At 38.3% G+C, this 26194-nt stretch overlaps 1 protein-coding gene across 3 annotated transcripts in view; it reads right to left on the bottom strand.

Moving 5' to 3' along the window:
• KIRREL3 (kirre like nephrin family adhesion molecule 3) overlaps nucleotides 1-26194 on the bottom strand; it is a 726770-nt gene that overhangs the window by 173450 nt on the left and 527126 nt on the right. For all 3 annotated transcript variants that reach the window (XM_074216358.1, XM_074216356.1, XM_074216357.1), the window contains exon 3: nucleotides 20580-20657. In XM_074216358.1, coding sequence (XP_074072459.1) covers nucleotides 20580-20657 — 78 coding nt within the window. The remainder of the gene's footprint in view (nucleotides 1-20579; nucleotides 20658-26194) is intronic.

Here is a 26194-nt window from a genome sequence, read left to right as displayed (position 1 = left end):
CAGATTCTACTGGAGACACTATCAGATGCCCTCTTCAGAGAGTAACTCACAGCTTCACTTGAGAGGAAGGAGCAGCTTTCTGAGTCTCCTCCCCTAAATGCAGCAATATCTGGTAACACTTGGCGTCTTGGGGAGAGAATTCATGTCTGTAATTAGTTACTGTATATCATAGTTAGTACTGGGCTTAGGATTTACTGGGCAAATACCATTTAACTGCACAATAACTACAGGTTCTTGCTGCTTACGGGGTTATTTAGTAAGACTGGGAAAATAGGGCAGGAGGGAATCTGAATGGGAAGTATTGTAGCCCCCTGAATCAAACTTTATGAGTTTGGGTTTGGCAGGAAGGCTGCTGCTTGGAGCCAACTCTCATCGCTTTGTTTTGCAGAGTTGGCTCAAAGAGCCTCCTTCTTTCTCTTGGAGAAAGGTGGGGATTGATGGTTGCTTGAATTCATGTCAAAACTAGGATATCTCTTGGTCAGGTGACCCTTCCAATCTAGAAACAGGGTGGGAGAGGGAAGTTACATCTTTTAAAAATGATGCTACATTTTGGGTCCCTGGGTTCCATTCAGTGCTCCAACATTCACTCAGTATGTGGACCTTTATCCATCCATTCACCTATCCAGGAAAGAGAGAGGGTAGCAGCCTGTAGCAGGGAAAACAATTAGCCACTCTTGGCCAACGGCATCAAGATAATTGCAAAGCTCCACTCATCTCTCCTGGGCATGGGGTTGGTTGGAAAGAGGCTGTTTCTGGACACTTGGCAGACACTCATGGCCTAGATCTGCTTGAGCAAAGTCTGTCTTTGTTTGGCCCAGCTCTGTCTAAACTCCTCTAACCTATTTAGGCCTCAGAGAGAGAAAGAGACACAATAATGAAAAACCCAATGTGCAACATTGCCCTACGCAATCCAATAAATTACTCGGTGCCCGGCTGCCAGCTCAGACTAAGCCCAATATTGCCTGCAGTAATTATTTGGATCAAATGCAGTTTATCTGCTTCATATTTGTGTTTCTGTGCTCTGTGGTAACTTATAAATGTCATTGCGGTGTTTATTTGTTATAATGAAACTTAATGGTGTTGGAAGCCAGGAGCAGAGCTTGTGGGACAGCAGGTTTAAAGCAATCTCTTCATCTCTGGAGCAGAAATTGGCAGAGATAACATTGAATTACCCTATAGGGAAGAAAGACTCAGAGACACAGGGAAGACCTAGTCTGTTTGTTATGCAGTGGACCAAAAGAGCAAGGAGCTCTGAGAAGGGGACTAATGGCACCTCTATCCTCTAGACATATCTCTTTCAGAAGAAAGGGAGGGAGATGGTCTAACCAAACTTTAGTCTCCTCTGTTCTTGTTCGATCTTCCAATGACTGGGAAGCCTGGCTTAATCTCTGCACCATATGATGACAACTCTTAGAGATGCAGGTAATCCAAGTTCTGAAGAAGCAATGAGCATGAATAAATGGGTAAGTGCCAGAGTAGCAGGCATACCTGGTCACTGAGCAGACAGACAACCTCATGACTCATGTCATAAAAAGAAGCATGGTACAGGGAAAAGAAGGCTAGACCTGAGGTCTTAGGACTTAGAATACAATTCTAGTACTTCTTGTTTGACCTTGGGTGTGCCCCTTGTATTTTCTGAGACTTAGTTTCCCTAGCTGTAAAATGAGGGAATTGAGTAGATGGCTTCTTAGTAAATGGCTAAATCTATGATCCATGGATAAAACTGGGGACTCTAAGAGAAGCATGGTAATATTGGGGAAATGAAAGGATAGGGAGGAACAGAGAATAAGGCAGAAGATTAATCAGAAGAATAAACACTCTTTGCAAGTGACTGTTTGCCTGGTGTTCTACTGATAGTGGGAAGAACAATGGAGGCACAAAGGAGAGATAGTTCTAGGTTGGCAAAGGCTGAATTGTTCAGCAGGAAAGACACCTGAATGGCTCAGTGGAAGGACTGGTGATTAGGAGAATGGCAGGCTCAAGAATGAGACCATCTCACAGTAAAGAGAAAGGCAAAACATGGAAGGACTCCATTTTCAATTGCTGAGGTAATGGCAAAGAATGTCTCCTGAAAGAAGTTGTCTCCTCAGAAGGATAGCTCTATGTCTAAGAGGAATTATTAATTCTGTATGACCATAATCCTCAGACATCTATTCTCAGAATTGTACTTATAGTCAGAAGCCCAAAGGGCCACCTTGGTTTTCCTTTGTATCTTGGAATTTTGCTTCTTTCCCCTAGTCAGTCATCTCACCTGTTCACATGAAAGAACTAACTTTGAGGACTTCAGTCATGGCCCATGCCTTGTCAGGAGCAGAAGGGATGGTTTATTGTAGACCTTCATTTGACTCCGACCTTATCTCCATTGTGCAGGGCCCTATTAATCTTAGGAAGTTGAATCCTCAGAATTTTTCCCCAATGGCACTTTATTTCCTTGTAATGATCCGATTTATGATGATGGTACCTTAATTCTTCCACTGATTCAGACTAGAAAAAATCAGTCACCTTTGATTCTTCCCTCTTCTCAATCCCATCTTCCAATCAATTAGTAAATGCTTATTAAATTTTAGCTATGGTCAGATCACCATGTTATACACCATGTTATACACAAAATTTAGCTAGAATATAGTACCTACTCTAGTGGGTTTATAATCTAGAAGAAAAATATTTAAATACAGATAACTATAATGCATAAAAATGCATTAAAAATGCTTTAGTCCTCCTTGAGGACTGAGGGGGAAAGTTGTATTGATTTGCATGGGTTCTCCCAGTGTGCCATAGGTCTCTCTCTTTCTGTGCATAGAATATACTCTCCTCATTTCCTCCACTTGTTAGATTCCTAAAGGCCTTCAGAGCTCAGTTCCAGAACTGCCTTCAACATAAGCTCTTTCCTTATTCCCCCAGTTGCTTGTGGCTCCCACCCCAACATTATCTCATATTTATATTGTATATAATCTTCTACATACTTTTATATTTATGCACTTTCTTCCCTTTTAGAATTTAAGCTTCTTGAAGGCAGGAGTCATTTAGTTTTTGTCTTTGTGTTTCCAGCCTATAGCATGGTGCTAGAAACATAGCAGTCATTTAATAAATAAATAAATTGATTGATCATGGAGGATCAAGGAAGATAAGAGAGAAGACTTCATTTGAGTTGGACTATAATTTCAATTCGACTGGAGCATAGAGTCCTTGGAAGGGAAAAAAAGTGAGGTAAGAGTAAGAAGAAGGTTGGTGCCAGATTTTATACTATCTGAAGTACAAGAATCTTGAAAATTTTCAAATTATTATTAACAAAATCTATGACTATCTTAAATAGTTGACATTACTCTCTCTCTCTCTCTCTCTCTCTCTCTCTCTCTCTCTCTCTCTCTCTCTTCTTCCTGTCACACCCACTGCTACCACTTCAGTTCAGGTCCTCATGCTTGGACTATTTGTGATAAGAGGTTCACTGGTTTACTTTCCCCTAGTTTCTATCCTTTCCAGCTGCCAAATTAACCTTCATAATACAAAAATTAATCATATCATGTCATTTCCCTGCCAAGAAATCATTAATGGTTCACTATGACTTATTAAACAAAATAAAAACTTTTAATTTTAGTATTCAAGATTATCTCCACCTGATCTTTTTAGCCTGATTGTATACTATTCTTCATTCATCCATGCTATCCACCCATAAAAATGGACTTCTCCATCTTTCCTAATTTCATCTCACTGTTTCTGGTCTCAACCTGAGTCATCCTTGATGCTTTATTCTTCTATTCTTCATCATCACCCGTATCTAATAAATTGTCAAGTCTTGTGAAAAGTACCTCTTCTTGTTCTCCTCCTCCTCACAACAACAACAATAATAGCTAGTATTTATATATAATCTTCTCAACAAACCTGGGAGGTAATTGCTATTAATATTCTCATTTTACAGATGATGAAATTGTGGAAGACCAATCAAGCAACTTACCCAGAGGCATATCCTTTACATCTTTCCCCTTCTCTCCATTCACAAAGATATTATCCTAGCTTAGTCTCTATTTCTCTGACAGGGACTCTCTAAATAGTCTCCTAATTGGATTCCCTTCTAATTTCTCTCCTCTCTGACCTCTCTTCCACCCAGTGTCCAAAACAATTTTTCTAAATCAAAGGTCTAACAAAATAATTTTCCCACAGAAAAACATCTTGTGCATTTCTACTAGAACACACTATACTCATCACTGTTGTTCATTCTTTGTTTTTGAAGAGGACCAATGACATCATGGCTATTACCTTGGCATGCAGATGCATTGGATTTAAGTGAGGTAGAGTTATACAAATCTATCAGTTTATCCCTCTGTTCAAGAGGCATTACAATCTAGTGGCAAAATAAAAGTGAGGACAACTGGCAATAGCTCAGGATGCAGTGGATGACTTTGGCATTTTTGATACTTGACCAGCTCTGAGGGTTCTACAGAGCCTGCTTCAGTAGCTTTTGTGGTCATTGGAACTAATTGTTCTCATTTGCCCATTCCACTTGATGAAGACTACATATTTTGCAGAGACATCTACCTAATTACTGGTGTATTCGAGACCTGTCAGTTGCCTTCAACCTGGTTTAGCCTGTCTGCAAGATGGCATGACCAAGATGTGGATGCTTTGAATATCATAGCTTTTTATAGCAGCCACAGGTGAGAGTTGAGTGAGAGGTGGATGGTAAACAGGATCAAGGAGTCTGAGAGAGTCAGTGGAGGCAATACCAAGGAATGTAATCCTTGGCTTCAGAGAAGGAAGTTAATTATGAATTCAAAAAATTAATTAGTACTGGAAGTTGGGTGTTTATCTGCAAATAGAAATAGGTCTGGGAGCCCAGCCGAATGACCTGCCTAGTAATGAAATTACCCAGCGAGGAACAGCATGCAAATAAGAAAGGTCACCAGGGACCTGTAGTTGCAGAGACCTGAGTGGTCCTGACCCCATGTACTTCTTTATATGTATCTCACTACCAGGTGTTCACCATTTCTTCCCACTGAAGCTGCATGTATCATACATATGGATGAAAGTTATTGCCCATTGTCTATTTCTCCCCCCAACCAATTAGAAGGAGCAGATTTTTCAGATGCTTTGAGATCCTTTAATGAGCATCAGTAGGTAAGTGCCCCTTATACTAAGTATAGATGTTGCTATTGTTCCATTTGACTCTGCAGTTTGAAATACTACATTGCCCTATTTATCCCATATTCTATTTGTAGCTATTGAAACTGTCACCATGTCCCACATTCCATTTTGCTATTATGTGTATTTCAAACCATTATATAAATGGACTTGATTTTGTTCCTTTGAATGCTATTAAACTCTACCCATACCAGTAACAACATAGTTTCCATGGAAACTAATACGCTTTAGAAAGGGTGAATGTAGAGTACCAAAGGAACTAGGAAGAAAGCAAATAGAAATTGAGGAAATATATGCATCCACATGAACACACAACACAATTATCATTTGTCTGTGGTCGGACAGAGTCATATGGCATGACCACAATATGAAGCTGGGGAGGGGGTGAAAGGGGTTAGTTTTTCAGAGTTTTATTGACTCTCCTTAGATAAAAACCTGGCATGATTCATAATACCCCCAAACTTCTCATTTCAACCCAGGCCACTAAAAACTTTATGGTATTGCAAACCATTACAAGTCTCTCATTTATTCAGAATCCCCTGTGTTTTTTTGTCCTCATTGGGCTCTGGAAATAAAGTGATGAACATTCTCCAGTCCAAAGGAAAGTGAAGAGAGACAGAGAGGTAGAGCGAAAGGTAATGCTCTACTTAGAGCTATAGGAATGGGAAAGAGGTTAGGTTTCTTGGTCAACCATAGGAGTGGGCACAATAGTGCCTTGGGGTTCTACTTAAATCTCCTGCTCCTGTTTCTGAAGGTGATTTTCATACAACTTTAGAGCTGCTATCCCAAGGAAGTTGACAAGGATGGTAAAAGGACCTTGAGAAGAATTCATTGAAGGAGCTGCTTGTTTTAGAAGAGAATTAGAAGTGAGGAGTAGTCATATAAATTCTGATGATTTTTTTCCTTCATACTATTTCTCCAGCTCCCTTTCCCCCATTCTCTTATAGTCTAGGAATTCCTTTCATCATATTGAAGACATTTTAACAATTTTTAAATTGTTTTCCCTCTTGTCCCTCAAAGGACTAGATTGAGATTTCATCTTTCTCTCTCATCTACATCTAAACCACACACTATTTCCAGACTAATTTTCCTCAAGCTTCCTTTTTCATGTTAGCTACTGCCTTTAACTCTTGTTCAAAGACATTCTCTGGCTCCCTATTGCCTAAACCACAAAGTTCAAAATCATTACCCTGAGGTCAAGGCCTTTAGAACTTGGCAGTCAGTTAATAAACATGTGTTAAGCACAAATAATTTCTCCTTGAGGAAAAAGATTATTTCTTATACTTTTTCATCACTTTCTTAGAACTTAGCACAGTGCTTCCAATATAGATAGTGATTAGTAAACTTATTAAATGATGATTTGCTATGGACATTTGCAATGCCAGTCTCTTTTCCTGGAGTACCTTTTCTCTGTCTACTTCAGTCAGTCATCAACATTTATTAAATACCTCCGTTGTTCCACTTCCAAAGCTGGTATACAGTCCCTTGCCCTTTTTTGTTGTGGGAAAAAAAAACATGTTTTAGTCTCTGCAAATTGGTAATAAGAGAAATTCTGCAAAATCTAAAAAGATAATTTTGGACAATTATTAATGATCTGGAAAATCAGAATAAGCTTTTGTTTCTTGCCTACTTTGAAAACTAAGGGACTCCAAACTCACTTCCTTAGGGTGGCCCTCTGACTGATCCACTCAAACTTGATCTTTTTTTTTTTTTTATCATTTGACCATTTTGTAAATGGAAGGCTTTCCATATCCAAGGCATTGTTACACACAGAAGGGGATATGAAAAAAGTATATGACATTATCTCTTCCTTCAAGGAGCTCACAATCTAGTTAGGGTGACAGGACATACCTATAAAAAAGGTAAATAGCAGTATAAGCAGAATTTAGTTAAGCTAGCAGACTATTCCTCACTTTTGTCAAGATGATTGGTTCCATAGTAACAATCAAGCAGACTGACCTAGGGAACGCCAGTTCAGAAGTTCTACTTTTTCTTTATTTTCTCTGATATCTGCCAGTGGTTTCAGCATGCAAGGAAGAGATCTAGTTCAGTCTTTAAGACTATTGCCTAACTTAATGTGGTAACAATTGAGGAATTTTTCTCAGAAATTTGATCCTAGTATATGCAGTGTAAAGGAGTTCTTAGAATCACAATTTTTTCCCATAATCCAAGAAACCTTTTATTGCTTATTTTTTTTAGTTATTTATGTCATGAATTCATAGGGGATTGTTCCAACAGCTCAGGTTCCTTGTCATTGGTTCTCACAAAGGGTGCTTCTTTGGGTGGAACAGGCTAATGTTTCAGTTGAATCCAAGTGCCTTTTTCTTTGGCATCCTTCTTTTTCTTATCATTTTTCCTTTTTTTTTTTTTTTAGATTTAGATCAAGGTAATGGGGTTAAGTGGCTTGCCCAAGGCCACATGGCTAGGTAATTATTAAGTATCTGAGGTCGAATTTGAACCCAGGTACTCCTGACTCCAGGGTCGGTGCTCTATTCACTACGCCACCTAGCTGCCCCTTATCATTTTTTCCTTACCTGTTTCAGGAAGCTATCTCTGTTCTAGAGTATTTAATATGCTCAATATGCACATTAATTCTCTTGGCTAGAATCTTGTCCTTAACCTGTTTGTTTATAACAATGCTTATAGCATTTTGTATAACATCATAGACCCATCCAGTTTTGCCATGGTTACATTTGTGGGGCATTCCTTACCCTTGATATTTATAGTATCACCTTTCCAGCATATACATAATCAAAGAGACAGCACCATGTTTCTGAAAGGGCCTAGAAAACATGTATTTTTCCTTTTGTGTTGGTCACTTTGGCAATTCACTGGAATAGGGCAGAGCTGCCAGAAAGGAAAAACAGAATCATGATATCTTAAAGTTAAAAGGGATCTGAAAAATCGTCTGGTCCAAACAGTACTTAATGCATTAATCTCATCTAATATATCCTTGAGAAGAGTTCTTTGGTCTTTGAATAAAGATCTCCACAGTGACTGAATGCTTACTACTTTGGACCATATCTATTTCATTTTGGATATCTTCGTTATTTTGTTGTTGAGCTGTTTCAGTCATCCAATTCTCTGTGACCCCATTTGAGGTTTTCTTGGCAAAGAGACTGGAGTGGTTTGACATTTACTTCTCTAGTTTGTTGAACATATGAAGAAAGTGAGGCAAACACTGTTGACTTACCCAGGGTCATACAGCTACTAAGTGTCTAAGGGCATACTTGAACTCAAGTCCTCCTGACTCCAGGTTTGGTGCTCTCTCCGCTTCACCACCTAACTGCTCCTTTGGGTATCTTTAATTATTAGGAAATTTTTATGCCCAGTTGAAATTGGCTTCCTTGTAACTTCTACCTATTGGACTTATTCTTTCCTTCCAAAGGCTAAACACTATTTATAAATTAGATGAAATCAGTTAAGTTCTATGAGCCTATGCTTTCTCAACTCTGATTTCTGAGGGAGTGGGCCAGCTTATATCTAGAGTCCTTTCCAACTTGAAATCTAATGATTCTAAAATCCTTCTTCCAAACAACAATCCTTCAAATAGTTGAAGACAACTATTCAAGACTCCCTAGGTCTTCAATTCAATTCCAGGTGAAACATTTTCACTTCCTTTCCTTGATCCTCAATGTCATGATTTTTAGTCCTGTCATCACCTTGATCATCTTCCTTTGCTAAGACTTCTGGACATAATACTCTAAATGTAGTCTGACCAGGTGTGGTCAAATTTCCCTTGCCCTATGCATTCTATAATCTATTAATCAAATCTATTTTTTTGTCCAGCTTCCCCACTCTACATCTGCATAGTTGGGTTTTGAACCTGTGTGCAAAGTGTTATATTTATTCCTATTAGATTTTGTCTCGTTAGCTTCAACTCTGCTTTGATTATTGACCTTTTACACTGTTACTCCATTTTTGGGATAGAAAAAGCTCAGTCTGTTTTGGGATAGAAAAAAGAAGTTCCTGGACCCATCATGAATAATAACTGGAGGAAAGAAGCTATGAAAGGGAACAAGGAAAGAAGAATTGGAATTCTCCATTACACCAAGGAAGGAGAATGGAAATGGTAGGTCTGTCATTCTTGGATGCTGTGTGAATTAAATAACGATCATAAAGTGCCCTGAAAATTGGAGTCCCACCATAAATAATAAACAGGAGCGTAATACAAATAACCCACTATGCAGCCCCAGAGGAAGAAAACACATCAGCAAGAAAAATGAAATAAGAAAAATGCACCAAAAAAGCCCTAGCTAACAAAATGGCAGTATTAGCCAACATCCCGGGGGCTCAGAAAGGGAGTGAGGAATGGTCTTGAGAAAATGATTGCGGGCCCTTGGCCATAAGTCAGGATTGTGGTGGCTGCTATAGTCAGTACAGGACAAATATCACAGAGAGCCAGGCATATTCCCACTATATCATCATGCTAGACCCAGTTCCCAATCTGGCACCATTCCCTTTCCCTGGAAAAGTACAGATGGCTTCTTAGGTCACCAGGCAAAGATTGCTCTGGCATCCTCTGGGGTAATGCCAACCTGACCACAGCTGATTGTGGAACTGAATCATGAATCTCTGTAGATTCTGTGATTGTGTTATTAGTTTCAAAGGCTTAAGAAATGAGGACCAGTGAGTAGGTAGCTCCTAGGATTTCTAGTGCCACACAGTCCTACTTTTGATGATCTCAAAGTATTTTAAGATATAGAAAGGGAAAGCAGTTAAGTTTTTTTGGAGAGTTGAATTTTAGAGCAAGAAGAAAATTTGGGAACTGAAGTAATAGGTCCAGAGAGGTGAAATAATTTGCCCGAGGTCACATAGTAAGTTGGTGGCAGAGCTGAGTCAAGTAGAGACCTGGTGGCATGCTTTCTAAGTCAGGGCTTCCTCTATGGTATGTTACTCACGGTTTGATTCCATTGTCTACCCAAAACTTCACAGGGCAGGAGTAAAAGAAAAAGGCAATATCATGTTTATTCTGATGGATGGGGAACCCACAAATAGCAAGGTAAAATCACCCAGCTTACATCACATGATGTTTACGAGCTGCTGAAGACTCTCAGTACTTATATTTCTAGAGCATTTTGTTAATAGTTCTTAAAGCAACTGTCTGTCATCATGAAATCATGCCCATATTCCCTCCTTAGCCAGTCCAAAGGGGATAACAGCTTGTAGGTTTATCAGAAGTGGTTGTTGCAAGTTTGTTGAACCCATTTCCAGGGACCCAGTAGATCCTTGAACTTAACTTGGGAGACAGTGTAGTTTAGGGGACTACCCTTAAAATTTATGAGTGTTTTTTAAGCCTACACAACTATCTCAGTGGGAGAGTGTGTGTGTGTGTGTGTGTGTGTGTGTGTGTGTGTGTGTGTGTGTGTGTGTGTGTGTGTGTTTAATGAAGTGTCTTTTCTGGTCATCCTGAGATGCAGGGATTGCTCTTTTAACTGGCGCATAAGCCCTTTTAGTCCCCTTCCTCCTACTGAGACAGTGGAGAGAGAGGTGCCCTAGTCAGTGGATTCTGTCTTTGGAACATCTCGATCAGATAAAGAACAAAGGTCTCACATCCATATCTGGCTAGGAGATGCCTCTCCTAATCTCTTGCAATTGTTTCTTCTCTGGGAGATGAAAATGATAAGGCTGGAGGGCATATCTGCTTTACCACCACAGTGCAGAAAAGAGGAAAGCACAAAGCCCAATGCTTCCTGCTATTTGAAAAGTAGAAAGGCAGTGTTGGCATTTCACTCCTCTCTGCCTTGCAAAAAGTGGGAAAGGGCAACCTCTTCAACCTGGAATCTCTGGGAGCTTTAATAGAGGGTGGATCACTCCTCCCTTTCTATTTCCTGGCTATCCAGAGTTAATCAGTCACCCTTCTTTTAGCCAATTCTTCCTGGGCGGGACCATGATCCAGGCCTATCTTGTTTGTCCTCCATCCTGTACCTTCAGGATTTTGCTTTTTGTGGTATTCCAAGTGACAAGTGACAATTATATTAGCTAATATATGTGGGGAAGCTTGCAATTGAGGTACAAAACCTTGGATTTGAGTCCTAGGCCCAATATGAATTGTGTGAACTTGTAAAAGTCACTTGACCTGTAAAATGAGATGATGATAAAATTCAGAGTTGTTACAAGTTGTTATAGACAAAATATGATATAAGTTTAAGTTATTATTTTTATGCTTATGTAACTTTCCTTTCCTTTCCTTCTAATTAAGGTATATATTTGAAGAGGCATTCTGGAAACAATGATAAACCAAAGGAGTGAGGATTGTATATTTATTGTATTCAGTATCTAGTTCAGTGTCCTGGACATAGTTTTATTTCAGTTGTTTTTTTTTTTAAAGTTGTGTCCAATTCTTTGTGACCCTATTTGGAATTTTCTTGGCAAAGATACTGGGGGTGATTTTCATTTCCTTCTCCAGCTCATTTTTCAGATGAGGAAACTATGGCTTGTCCAGGGTCACAGAGCTAATAAGTATCTAAGGTCAGATTTAAACAATCAGGAAGATGAACCTTCCTGACTACAGGTCTGGCACTCTATCCATACCACCAACCTGTCCTTGTACATAGTAGGTGCTTTAATAAATGTTTATTGAAATATTATGAACTGAGTCTTTCTAGTGGTGGGAATTTAAAGCATCATGAAAAACCAAAGTTGTTGGGGTAGGGAGGGGAAATATTTAAAATAATATGACTCCTCAAATTATGAGTAAAACAACATATTAAAATTATACTGTAAAGATTACAGAGTGTTTTGCATATTTTAATAGCTACATAGATGTACCTACACTATCTAACCTTCTAATTTCTCAATCTCCTTAAATCCTCCCACTTCACTCCTCAGATTTATACAGGCATGGTGATCCACTAGAGCTTATCTCATAAGTATTCCATTTCCCTTATGAGACTCTGGCATTCCCCTAACTGGTCATAGCCTCCTATCATTCCGCCGCACCCTATGTCTCACCACTCCCAAATCTTTGGTTTCATTAATCTCTCCAATCCATACACCTCCCAGTAACTTTCAGGTCATTATATCCTCCCTAACTTCACTTTCTTCCCTCTCCAGTCTCAACAAAGTAGATAACCATTTCAAATCTACACTATTCCCTCCTCTTTACTCCCTTACTCCTACATCCTATAAGTCATCCATCTCTTAATAAACCTGAGCCCTGGATTATTTCCATTATCTGTCATGAGCTTCTGAATATTTCTGGTGCAAGTCTGACAACTGAAGTAATTGGGTAAATTACAAAGTCAATTCATTCAACCTCAACTGGGTCTTCCTGCAGCATGGTAGTCCCTTTATTCCTTTCTAATTTATTCCTTATCTCCATCACAGAAGTTATTCTAAAACCTCCTCTTCTCTTCTTAAGTCTTCCATACCACCCTTTCTCTTTTCTCGTAGCTGAGGATCTTGCTTTTTATTTTATGGCAAAGAGACAATTGGATGTGACTTCCCTCTTCCTCTGTTCTCATCTCAAAAACCCTTAACAGCATCTTTCACTTTTTCCTATTTTTCTCTAGTCTTTGATAAAGAGACTGCCTTCCTTTTCAATGCCAACCCTTTGTATGTATATTGCTATTCTCCCATTTTCTCCAGATATTATGCCCTCAATTATCTCTCCCTCCCTAATCATCAGCCTCTCCTTAATTAATGATATCTTTTTAGTTTCTTCAAATATGCTCAAGTCCATTGCATCCTTACAAAAATCTTTGCTAGTTACTATCATCCCTTCAAGCTATTGTTCTATATTCTCTCCTCCTTTTATCATCCAAATACCTTGAAAAAGCTCTCTATACCTTAGCTACTCTGATCAAATCATTGATCCAAGATAATTCCAAAGGACTCATTTTGAAAAATGCTATCCATTTCCAGAGACAGATATGATGAACTGTGAATGCTACTTTCTGTTTCTTGCTTTTTTGTTTTGTTTTGTTTTATGGCATGGTCAACATGGAAATAATTTCGCATAACTTCCCATGTATAATTGATATCATATTGCTTGTCTTCTCAAGGGGTAGGGGGAAGAGCAAGAGAGGTATAGAGAGAATCTGAAATTCAATTTTAAAATATTATTTTAAACTATTTTATTTATTATTTTTCCAACTGTATGCAATGGTAGTTTTTACCAATCATTTTTTTGCAAGGTTTTGAGTTTTATATTTTTTCTTTTTTTTCACTTCCCTCCCCCTACCCCTGACAGAAAGTGATCTGATATAGGTTCTACATTTATGACCATGCTAAATATAGATTCATATTGATTATATTGTGAGAGAAGAATCAGATCCAATGGAAGAAAGAAAACACTAGAGAGAAAAAATGACATAATATACAAGACAACTTTTAAAAAAAATCAAAGATAATAAGCTTTGGTTTTCATTTAAACTCCACAATTCCTTCTCTGGATATGGATGGTATTTTCCATCACAAGTCTTTTAAAATTGTCTTTGATTATTATTGTACTGCTGAAATGAACATGTCCATCATGGTTGATAGTTGCTCATCACCCCTGGTTGTTAATGTGTATAATGTTCTTTTGATTCTGCTTATTTCACTCATCATCAATTCATGCAAGTTTTTCCAGGCTTTTATGAAATCTCACCATTCATGATTTCTTATAGAATAATAGTATTCCATCACATACAAATACCACAAATTGTTCAGGCATTCTCCAACTGATGGTATCCCCTCAATTTCTAATTCTTTGATGCTACAAAAAAAGAGCTGCTAAGAATATTTTTGTATGTATAGAATTTTTACCCCTTTTATGATTTCTTAAGGATACAGACCCAGTAGTGGTATCACCAGATCAAAAGGTATGCACATTTTTATTACCCTTTGGGCATAATCTCCAGAAAGTTTGAATCAGTTCACAACTCCACCAACAATGTGTCCCAGTTTTGCCACATCCCCTCCAACATTGATCATTTTCCTGACACTCAGTTTTTAGAAAAATGAATGTTAATATTTTCCCTGTAATTTTGAAATATTTAAAGAAATAGATAAGATATATTTTAAAAAGAAAAAAAGATGATTTAAATTACTCACTGCCTAAATTTCTTCTCTCATTAATTCCTCACCCCTTTGCAACTTGACTTTTTAATTCATCACTTAAAATGAAACCACTCTCTTCAAAGTCAGGGCAACCAGGTGGCATAATGAAGTCAGGAAAACTCCCCTTCCTGAATTCAAATTTGACTTCAGACACTTATTAGCTGTGTGATCCTGGGTAAATCACTTAACTCTTTTGCTTCAGTTTCTTCATCTGTATAATGAGATGGAGAAGGAAATGGCAAACCACTCCAGTATCTCTGTCTTTTACCTGAGCTTCAACTCTAATATCAATACCTATTTCTAACTGGATTTCCTGGAGATACCTCAAATTCAATGTATCCAGAACTGAACTCATTATCATTGCACTTAATTCTTCATCTCTTTTAAGCTCCTGACTCTTCTATTGAAGCCACTGTCATCCTTCTAATATTTCAGCAAATACAAGTAGATTTGTGTAATCTTTGACTCCCAGCATGGTGTGCTCCCATCAAAAGGTCCTGTGTTCTGTGAGTGAAGCTGAATTGCAGTAGTTCAACATGAGTTACCTAAATTTAGAGACACCTCAACTCTAAAGGTTCATGTGATTGTTTGTGCCTGTTATGTGGTGGAGACTTCTGAGCTTGTATTGGTCTGATATGTCATGATCAGAAACATTGTTCCTTGACTCCAACATAGTAATATCATTTTGTTCCTCTTCAAGAATGAAGGACAATAGGGGCAGCTAGGTGGTGCAGTGGATAAAGCACCGGCCCTGGAGTCAGGAGTACCTGGGTTCAAATCTGGTCTCAAATCTGGTCTCAAACACCTAATAATTGTCTAGCTGTGTGGCCTTGGGCAAGCCACTTAACCCCATTGCCTTGCAAAAACCTAAAAAAAAGAATGAAGGACAATAATCAACCAAACAACTCTCTCTGACCCCATATGTACAATTAATTGCCAGTTTTATTTATTTCTATCTCTACAATACCTCTCATATCTGGTCTGGGATATTGGAAATATGATGGTGATACCTTCAATAGAAACAGTGAAGTTTGGAAGAGAAGTGGGCAGAGAAGGGTTCATCTGCTACCTGGGCCAGGAAAAGAGAGAATCTGGGCAAAAGGAAAACCTGATTTACAACTCTTTCTTCTACCCTCACTATGGATCATTGCTTTTACTCCTAGCACTTTCTATTTACTAAATCATCCATGCTTCAATTGTTCAGGTATGGATGTGGCACCCTGATCTGCATTGTTGACCTTAGTTTGGGAGGAAATCAGGGAAATGGAATAGGGTAGGTTCTATGGAACTAGTGAACACACAAGGAATCTCCTAACAGGTTTGATTTAAGGAAGTATGATTTACAGGGTCTGAAAACTCCTTGGACAAACCTATCCTCAATACTTTCTTCTGGATTCCTTTTCAAACTTAGTTTTCTCCTCTCTTGTTTTCAATTTGTGCTCTGTTCAATCTTTCTTGTCTTACTTTACTTCCTTCCCAATTCTTTTCTGCTCATACTTCTGTTCCCTTTGTATGTGTTGGAGCTAAAAACCAAGGAATGAAAACATACTTATACACAGATAAACACACTGAGTGTCACCCCACCTTCAACCTCTGTTCCTATAAAGGCTGCAGATTCAATGAAGAAGCTATTAAATTATTTTCCAATAGAGCAAACCTTGCATTGACCACATGCCTCCTTAAACGATCTTTGAATAGCATTTTCTTTTTATTGCTTTGTGTGATTTAGCAGCTCCAATTGTGATTACTCCAGCTTATGATAAACCCTGGATCTATAAAGCTCCCATTCATTCATTATTTCCCTCTTGCTCCTTCTCATGTTATTATTATTATTATTTTTTGTTTTGTAAGGGGGAGGGGAGAGGAGATAAAAGATATCAAATTAGCAGGGAAACAAATGAAACCAAAGACAGGTTTTCCCCTGTGACAGTACCCTATTAGATATCGTTAAGTCAAACAAACAAGCTTTAGTGTAGCACAAGTGGGTCTTTTATATTTATTCTAAATTGGAAACAAAATTATCACCACCTTATCTTTAATGGAAAAACAACTAATTGTTCTTATATCTCACTAATTTCAGTGTTGGGAGAAAATAATTATTTTTATTATTTTCTAATTGTTCAGTTATACCAAGGTATTGTATTATATAGTATAGATGGAGCAAATGCTTTTTGTTCCTTTTTGATGTATGTCATGGGTATGATGCCACTCAATTATTAATATGAAAGAGTTATAATTATTCTGGGTACTAGTATGAGATAATTACAAACTATAAAAACAATTTCCCTCTGCCTGAAGATGCCTTTTCTGTACTAATAGACAGTGGCTGCTAGGTGGCACAGTGGATAGAACACTGGGCTTGGAATCAGGAAGATTCATCTTCATGATTTCAGATCTGACCTCAGATACAGCTAATAAGCTGTGTGACCCTGGGCAAGTCATTTAGCCTATTTGCCTTAGATCCACATATTGAAATGAGCTGGAGAAGGAAATTGCAAACCACTCCACTATTGCTGCCAAGAAAACCCCAAATGGGGTCTCTGAAGAATTGAATACAACTGAAAAAGAACTGAACAACAAGAAGATATAATAGAATTTGGACTTAGGAATTTCAGAAAGAAGGGGAAAATGTTTGAAGACTGAACTTGAGAAAATGATAGAGTGACAAGATTATTTAAAAATGGAATAGAGCAGAGAGGTGCTGAGGATACTATCTCATCACTGACTTTCTCCCTATCTGAGAGCATCTCCTGATTTTCTTGAACTTCTTATTTCCTGCTTAAAATCTGCTCTCATCCATTCCCTTAGTGGTTAAGTGAAACCTTAACATCATCATACAAGGGTCCTCTGCTTTCTGCAGTTTTTCTCCAAGTGCATGTTTATGTGTATGTATGTGTGTGTGTGTGTGTGTGTGTGTGTGTGTGTGTGTGTGTGTATGTATGGTGTGCAAGTGAAGAGATCTGTGAACCTACTATAGAAGCCTCAAATGTCTTACTCCTTGATCTTGACTTAGTCTATGTTGATGTGGAGTTGGTTACACATAAAGGGTGGTGGGGAGAGTACAAAGAAAATCATCTTCTTTGCATATACGTTAGAAGTATGCTTTTCTGTCAATACTTGACTCCAGGAGGAGAACCTAGATATGAGGTAGCTGGCGGTCCTTCAGGACATTTTAGTGGATCTAGCAATGAGATGAGGGAACTGGGAAAAGGGCACTGGATTTGCCTTTGGAAGACCTGTATCCTAGTTCTGCCTATACTACTAATTTACTTATATGGCCTCATTTTCCTAAAATTGCGGGATTGTAGTCAACTATCTTTTGGTCCCTTACAGCTCCACATCCCAAGATCCTATAGAGCACACACAGAGGGAGCAGGGAAAAAGGGAGATGACTCACTTTTCCATCAGGTTTATGGTCTCTGGGACTTGGATATATGGATTAGTGCACACCTAGTGGGAGATAAGAGCTCAGGGACATGAGGTTCAAATCTTGGTACTGCTTACGATATCTAGGTCTCTTTACTTGTCTGTGCTTAGCTGCACCTTGTGTGTGAAAGTATGTGAAAAGGACACATTCAGAGATACATTCAGCATGATGGATAGACATCACCATCAAGTATTTGGTATATTATTTGTAGCTTATAAAATCTGAAAGTTTCAAGGGGTTTTATAAGTTTCATCTGTTATTTTACAGATGACGAAACTGAGGTCTAGAGATAAAGTCATGGATCCAAGGTCACACAGTTTGTGTGAAATGGGACCAGAATCCAAGCCTTCTTGACTCCCAAGCCACTATATTCACTTCTCTCTCTCTCTCCCTCTCTCTCTCTCCTCTCCTCTTGCTTTTCCTTCTTTTCTGGCTTTTTCTGCTCTTACTTCTATATTTCTCTTTTTCTACCATTCACAGAAGAGAAAAGTAGCTGTAGTGAATGCACACCCTCCTGGTTGCACTTCTCAATTGTTTTCACCATATATGGGAAGGTAAGACTCTGGTGGGTACTATTGCCACTTTGCCTTGGCAGATGAAAATGAGGAAGTGAATGCCTCTCACTATTTAATTGCTTCTGTTCATAATTTAATGCATTACAGCCACTATGTTGGCAATAAGACATTTAGATGGCAAAACATTGAGCTCAGAAAAAGGATATGATGAGGGATAGTTCATAGATCAGAGGAGAGCGTTCAAGGAGTTCTGGAGATGGAACTTGGTACTGGAATTCTGTGCTATTCTAGCTTTATCTTCCTGCTCTTTTCTGTAAAGGATCAGAAGAAGTGTTTGGAGTCCCCTCATTCCTTCTTCACAAGTGATACTTGTTTTGTAAGTGGGAGGTTTGCTCAGAGCAAATCAAGTTAGTGGGAAGAGAAGGCTTCATTTGTCTGATTTTTAATGAATAAATGACATCCCCAGTTATTGTTTATCCACTTTTGAATCCTAACAAACAGTCTGTGACATCTGATAGAGTAGGTTATTAGCTGTGTGGAGACAGATGGTAAAAGATTAAAGTGAATGTTTCTTTATTGCAATGTGGCCATAAGTGAGAGTACTCCTTCTGCCACCCCAGCCACCCATACCTTATATTAATGGGGTTAACTGCAGTATTATAAGTCTTTAATAGGGACTTTGTGTAAAAGAGAGAAAATAGTTAAATTATGTGCCTTTCTGAAGTAAACTGTCAAAACTGGTACCTTAGCCATGTTGACCTTGTGAAGAATAGACTATAGAAAAAATGTTTAGATGTTTTCTCATGGGAAGAGCTTTTCTACCTTCCATGAGAAACTGCCTCTCTGACTAGATAACTGACATCTGAGCATCCTATGTACTGCCAAGTGGATAGGGTGGTGGATAAATGAGAGTTAACTTTATTATTACTGGTACTTGTCTTAGACTGTGAGAGAAAATGGGACCTTAGGGGGAGAAAGCTAAATAGACATCAGCAAACTGACTTCAGTCTGGTAAACAGAGAACAGCTCTTCCCCCTCCCATGCCACATCTGCCCCTCTAGAGAACCCAGTATGAGAAAACTTTGGACAGGACAAATCCTTATTCCTTATCTATAGCACCAGGTATGTGCTCCTCCCTCAGCCTGAGAAATGAAAATTCCTCTTGCTTGTCTCTAACTCCACTTCCTTGGGACCCTAACCATTGGAAACTCCTTGGCATCTGGCTACATTCCAGAATTCTCATGTAAAAGCCCTCCCCTTTAGTTCCAATAGTCAGTCAGCTAACTAGCTCTGATCCAAGCTGCTTGACAAAATAAAGGTTTGACTAAAAGAGATTCCTGCCTACATGAGTTCTTTCACAAGTCATCTTCCTTTCTAGGTCCTTTCCTCTAACCATATCACAGGCATACCAGAGATTACTTTCCCAGTTCTCCTGTGATTCAGATCATCTGTAGAGAAATCCCAGAACAAGGCAAAGGTGAAATGACTGGGAGGTTAAATTAGAAGCAGTGTTAAGATGGTACTAGGTGATCTCCAAGGTCATCCCCAGTTCTAAAAAAAAAAGCCAAACTAAAACGCTTCTTTGGTTATAACATTTGGAGTTATTAGAGAATTCAGAAAAGGGTATGGAGTTTAGTTGTAAAGTTCTCAAGGGCAAGGACTATGTGCCTTCTTTATCTTTTGTGTTCCTCTTAAAGTGTCCCTCACTGTTCGGTTCACTCAACAATTGTTCCTCAAATGTGAACAAATGACAAAGACAGGCAGGATGAAGATAGATTTGATAAGAATAAAATGAAAAAAAGATAATGAATTTAGAATGACTTTAATTCAAGGCAGGTATTTGAATGAACTAAAGGAGGAAAGATGGAAAAATAATGGTAAATACTGTAAGGCATATGTGAAAAGATTGACCTTTGAAAATGTTAGGAAATATGCTTGAAAAATAGCTCAAATTTCTATAAGGCTTTAAAGTTTTTGAAAATTTTCTCTTACTACATATCTAGTGAGGTAAGTAGTGTATTCCTTCTTCCTTTTTACAGGTGAAGAAACTGAGGCCCAGAGAAGGAAGTAGCTTTTCTGGGGGTCATATATAATAAATAGTAGAGTCAAGATTTGAACCTGGGTCTTCTTATTATAAATAGTTTTCTTTTCCAATTATCACAGTGAATAAAAGTTCATTATTTTCTCTTTAAGAGTCCCTAGACCACTTCAGTTTCTATTTAAAAGCATTATTATTATTAAGAGTGATAATAACAATCATTCATACTCATATAGTGCTTTAAGGTTTACAAAGCAATTTTCTCATGACAACCCTGAGATAGACTAAGCATTTTACAGATGAAATGAAGGTTCACAAAGGTTATGTAATTTGCCCAGGGTCAGTTATCCATTATTTCTGGAACATAATCCTTTCACTCTCAATGAATCCCTCAGGAGACAGTTAGGTCTTTACTGACCTTCATTTATCCTCCGGAACTTTTCCTTGGACATGTACCCCAGCACCAGACAGCATCCTCTCTTCTGGAGTCCAAGTTCTGGAAGAAAGCACATTGAAAGATGAGTCAAAATTGAGTAAAATGAAAATCACATCTTTGTGACATGAGGGGTATATATGTTTGTGGGGGAGGTAGAGGTTCCCAAATCAGTTGGAATAAGACTTCTTTTCTCAGATACTACAAGAAGAGGTCTTTTGGGGGAACAAGGTTTTTTAGCAGATACCCACTTCCCATATTCTCTGAGCCCCTTACCACTGTTCCTTTAAAGTTATGGCCCAGGATACAGTCCGGTACTAACAAACTAAAGTCCAGAGGCCAATCAATAGCTATTCACATGAACTTGGTAGTGTTAAATCAGAGATTTGCAGGTTTTTTTGGACACAAGGAGAAGAAGGAGCATGAAGAGGAGTTTGACACCACAAGGGGATAAGGTGTGGGTTGGAGATACAAGGGCAGAAAGGTCAAAGGAAGTTTACACTTGGTATGTGAAGGGAAAACTTTAAGGTCTGGGGAAAAATTCTGGACAATTTCACATCATTCACAGCATATATATTAGTTATCATCACCAACATGCATTGAGATACTGAGGATATCAAATTTTATTAATACAGGCTTCCTGCCCTTGAAGGACTCACAATCTAGTTAGGGAGATTGGACAGAGATTTCAAAATGAGAAGCCACACAAAGTAGCCAGTGTTGTGTCAATTAGCTGTACACTATTACTTAAAATAGTATATGTTTTTTTTAAGCAAATAATAATAAGTAATATTTATGTTGGCTGAATGGATAGAGTGCTGGAGTCAGGAAAGAATCATTTTTTGAGTTCAAATCTGGTCTCAGATATTTACTAGCTGTGTGATCCTGGGCAAGTCACTTAACTCTGTTTGCCTCAGTTTCCTTATCTGTCAAATGAGATGGAGAAAGAAATGGAAAATCAGTTCAGTATCTCTGCCAAGAAAACTCCAAATAGAATCATGAAGAATCAGCATAATGAAACAACTAAACAACAATATTTATGTAATACTTTAAGGTTTTTAAAGCATTTTCCATAGATTATTTGATTCTCACAATAACCCTGTGATATATCATAGATGATATTATTCTCTCTATTTTACAGATGAGGCCAAGAGAGCTGTGTTTAGGGCAAACTGGCAAGCTAATGTCTGAGGAAGAATTTGATCTCAGATCTTCTCTACTCCAAATCTATTTTTTTTTTAGGTCCAAACCTATTTTTAATTCACATTTTGAAAAATCTTTTTATGCCTTGATCTGGAGCCAAGGATAAGAGGCAACACTGCTTTAACCACTAGAAAGCACCCCCTGTTCTTAGGTCTAAAAGTCATAAATGATAGAAGCTAGACAGCTGGTCCAAATAACCAGGTCATAGAACAATAGGATTATACCTTTAGAGCAGGGATGGGAAACTTTTTCTGGCAAGGGTCATTTGGATATTTATAGCATCATTTGTCTCATATATTTGGTCAAACATTTAATTAATTCACTCTAAAAAGTTTCTAGATTTATTGAATTTCAAGTCCTGCCTGTGATTACCATGGTAGTGCCAGACCAAATGACCCACAGTCCAGATGTTCCCCTCTCCTTTAGAACATGAATGTCCCACCTTTTAGCTCTTCTAGGTCACATCACCCAACAAATACTTGTCAAGGGCCACATGTTGAATTTAATATTTATTTATGACTATAATCTAACCAATATTACAATATAATAATATATAATAATGTAATAAAGTATAATAAAATGATGAGTACAACAATGAAATATTTATTTTTTAAACAAAAAATAAAAACATATCATTAATTTGAACACTGACCTTGCTTTTTTTGATACCAGTGCATTGGTTGTAGTAATGCAAAGAATATTTTTGAGATGTTTGTCTGAAATTTTTGTTCTATTTTTACTTTTTTTGTATGCTTCATTTGGGGAAAAAAAGTGGCTCACAAATTTACAAATTCCCCAAAAGAGATGTCATGACTGGAGCATGGTAATGAAATGTCAGCCATTTTTCTTTATGTAGGTACAACGTATAAAAGTCCAATAAAGATATGTGAATAAATTTTTCTTTAAGTTGAATGTCTAATTCCAACTCTATACATTCTATTTGCAAGTTTGCGGGCAACCTGTTGATGTCAACTGACAATTGAGTAACAAATAAAATTGAAATGCAGTTGGTTTTCTAAAATCTTGAAATCTCTTCTCAAAAGTCCTGTGACAAAAATAGCAATTAATGCTGCATATATAACATTTTTAAAAAAAGATTCTAAATCCTAAATGCACATGTTTTGTGAAAAAAACAAAAACACTTCCTAACTCTGTGAGACTACACAATGTTAGTTACATGAAAAAATCAAGCTGTGTTAAAGATTAAGCTGCTCTGTGATACTGCAACATTGGCACACCAGTTTCTTAATTTTCCTGCCTCATGAATGGCTTTTGAAGTCTGCCTGTGGCCCAACCTGCTTTAGAGGAAGTTTTTCTCACAATAATCCTATGAGGCACACAGGAGAAACATGATCATCTTCCTTTTACAGATGAGAGAAGAGAATCACAGAAGTTAGGGGACTTGCCCAAAGTTACATGGTTAATTAGGTACAATATGGGGGGCAGTTAGGATAGAGTACCGGCCCTTAAGTCAGGTGGACCTGTGTTCAAATCCAGCCTCAGACACTTAATACTTACTTAGCTGTGTGACCCTGGGCAAGTCACTTAACCCCATTGCCTAGCAAAAATCCAAAATAAATTCCCAAATCCTGTGCTCTTTCTAATCAGAACCCATCTAATGATCTCACTTCCCTACCTTTTTTTCCAGTTTCCTCCCCGACTTCTCTCCTAAACCTTTCTGGGGATCAAGCTACTCCCTAGATAGGATTCTTTGAGAAGTAGAAAAAAAATCCAATGAATGCTGAGCCATGGTTGCTTCCCCCTTCAAGACCCTATCTTGATTTGGTCTGTGTTTCTGCTCTTAAACCATGGTCAAGGTGGGCACCTGCTGAGGCCTCCTCCCCTTTGGGTCCTCACTCCACTGGAAGCAGGATGAAAGGGAGAACAAGGCTGGTGACAGACAGCTAAATCAAGCTTGGGGCTCTTGCCCTGAGAAAGGAAATGCAGGGCTTGCAGTGGCAGGATGCCATGGCCCAGGGAGGTCACTGGCTTTGATCTCTTGATTCTTTAAAGGGGCTTATTGACTATCAGTAAAGAGCAGAGAAGCAGATCTAAGTGTGACTTTTCTAAAGGCACTCATATCTTTCTTTCTTTCTTTGTTTTTTTTCCAGTACGTTGACGTATCTAAAGGCACGGCCAACACGATCTCACTTCAAACAAACCTCCATCTCAGATGTCCAAATTGATGATGTTAAGTTCTCTCATCCAAGGCCTTGGCCCTTTCTTTAGGGGATCCTGTGCTGTATAGCACTGCCTGGATCAAAGCCCCTTTGATGTTTACTTACTATATTTGTGGATTCTTTCTAACATCATCTTCAAGAGGCAAGAATCCAGATTGCCCAGAAGGGGCAAGCGGAAGTGTAAGCGACACACTGAGTTTTAGTGGAACAATAGCCTTTCCACAGAGACTGCAATGAAAGCCTGAACACACAGACAATGAGCATAGTTAACTATCCCATTATGATTGCATATGCATTGTTTGTCATTGGAATGATACAACTGCTGACAATGTCTATTATATTTTTCATTGGCTTTTTATGATCATCTTAAAGCACATCCCTAACATCTCCTAATTAAAGAGAAAGAGAGAGAGAGAGAGCTCACTAGAGTGGAGGGAGGGAGGAAGAGAGTAGATGCATGAAGAGCAAGAGACCCTGGAATGCTTTTCAGACTCAGTCTCAGTTTATCCTCTGGAGTTGCAGGAAAATAGGGTTAAGGAAGAAGAGTTATCCATTCCCCAGAGAATTTGGGGAGAGAGGGGATAAACACAAAGTTAGAGTTTTGGTTAATCTAAGAGCTCACACCTAATAGCTATGGAAATCTGCAATAGGGCTTTCTAACTTACTCTATGCTGAGATCCTATTCTGGGACTCTTAATGGCTCATGTTTTAGATATTGTATCCCTCATTTGTTCCCCTTTGTGTCAAAGACAAAGTCACTGTTCATTGATTGGCTCGCTGAAATAGTTTTATGTGGTTAACAAGGCTTATTTCTTTGTATGGATGAGAAATCTGAGGTTCAGAGAGAAACGATTTACCCATAGTTATACAATAATAAATGTCTGAGTTGGGATTCACACTCAGGTCCTTGGGTTTGAAATCCAAGGCCACATCCATTGTATCACACTTGTTGCTTATAAATAGGACAATTCATTGTGTCAGTTTAATTAAATTCTCCAAATATTTATTGAGCACTTAATGGATATTAAGTATATTGTTGGGTACCCACTGGAAGTGTGGCAAAGACTTGGTTCCCACATCATGGAGCTCACCATGCAGTGGTTTGACTTGGGATCTAGTAGCTGCTTAGTTTAAGTTTGCTTGTCAGGTGCTGAGCACATAGCAAAGATATTACAAACTATCATTATAACCAGGAGACTCACTGACAACATCTGATTTTTGCAAATTAGGAAGAAAAGGAATTTAAAAAACCTGATTAATAAAAGAAATTGGGGATGCGGCAATTTTTCAATGTATGTGGCTCATTGAATTTGACATGTGTGAGTTAGTCTTAATTATTTAGGCGGCTACATTACCAGGCTCTAATAAGCAGGCTGCGGAAAGCTGCTAAACGAGAAGGTTTTCTTCTAGAGTCTATACTGAGATGTTATTTTGAGTCTGTGAGATCCTTGGGAGAATGTGAAGGCTGGAGGATTAGGGATGTAAAGATGAACAAGCTTTCATTGTCATATCTCTACATATAGAGATAAATTGGGATCCCCAAACCATGCATTAAAGGGTTTTGTCTGTGTGATGGAGGAAAGGTCAGAAAAATTGCCAAGAAACTGAGGATATTAGTAAAGACTCTGACCAAGTGGACTCACAGAATATTTGAACTTTGGAGATCATTCAGTTTAGTCTGATCATTGTACTGATAAGAAGCTGGGATCCAGTGTAATTTGCCCACAGCCACACAGCAAATTCATTATAGAATTTGGATCAGAACCTGTAGCACATTTTCTTTTGTGTGTATGCTAAATAAAGGGGAAAGTAAATGAAATCATCAGGGGAGGGGGTGGGGGAGTCAAGCAAGCAATCATTTTTCCAATATGTTATTATGTAGTAGGCACTGTGTTAAGCTTTGGGACAGAAAAAAGACAAAGAAAGACAACCCCAATCCTGTCCCTCAGTGAGTTCACTGACAAAATGGAGGAAACAACGTGCACATAGCTATGTATGAACAAGATATCCATCATCTATCTCTCTATCTACCTATCTATCTTTCCATTTATCAATCTATATATAGGCAGAATGAACTGGAGAAAAACAAACCCCAAATCATTACTATCCAAGACATTTGAGGAGGAAATGGAGAGTGAAAATGGGAAGGGTGTGTGTGTGTGTGTGTGTGTGTTGTGTGTGTGTTGGGGATATCACAGAGGAAACAGGATTTTGTCT

Source organism: Macrotis lagotis, chromosome 1 (assembly GCF_037893015.1).
Source record: "Macrotis lagotis isolate mMagLag1 chromosome 1, bilby.v1.9.chrom.fasta, whole genome shotgun sequence".
Lineage (NCBI taxonomy): Eukaryota > Metazoa > Chordata > Mammalia > Peramelemorphia > Peramelidae > Macrotis > Macrotis lagotis.
The sequence above is the reverse complement of the archived record's forward strand: the minus strand, read 5'-3'. Positions and strand labels throughout refer to the sequence as shown.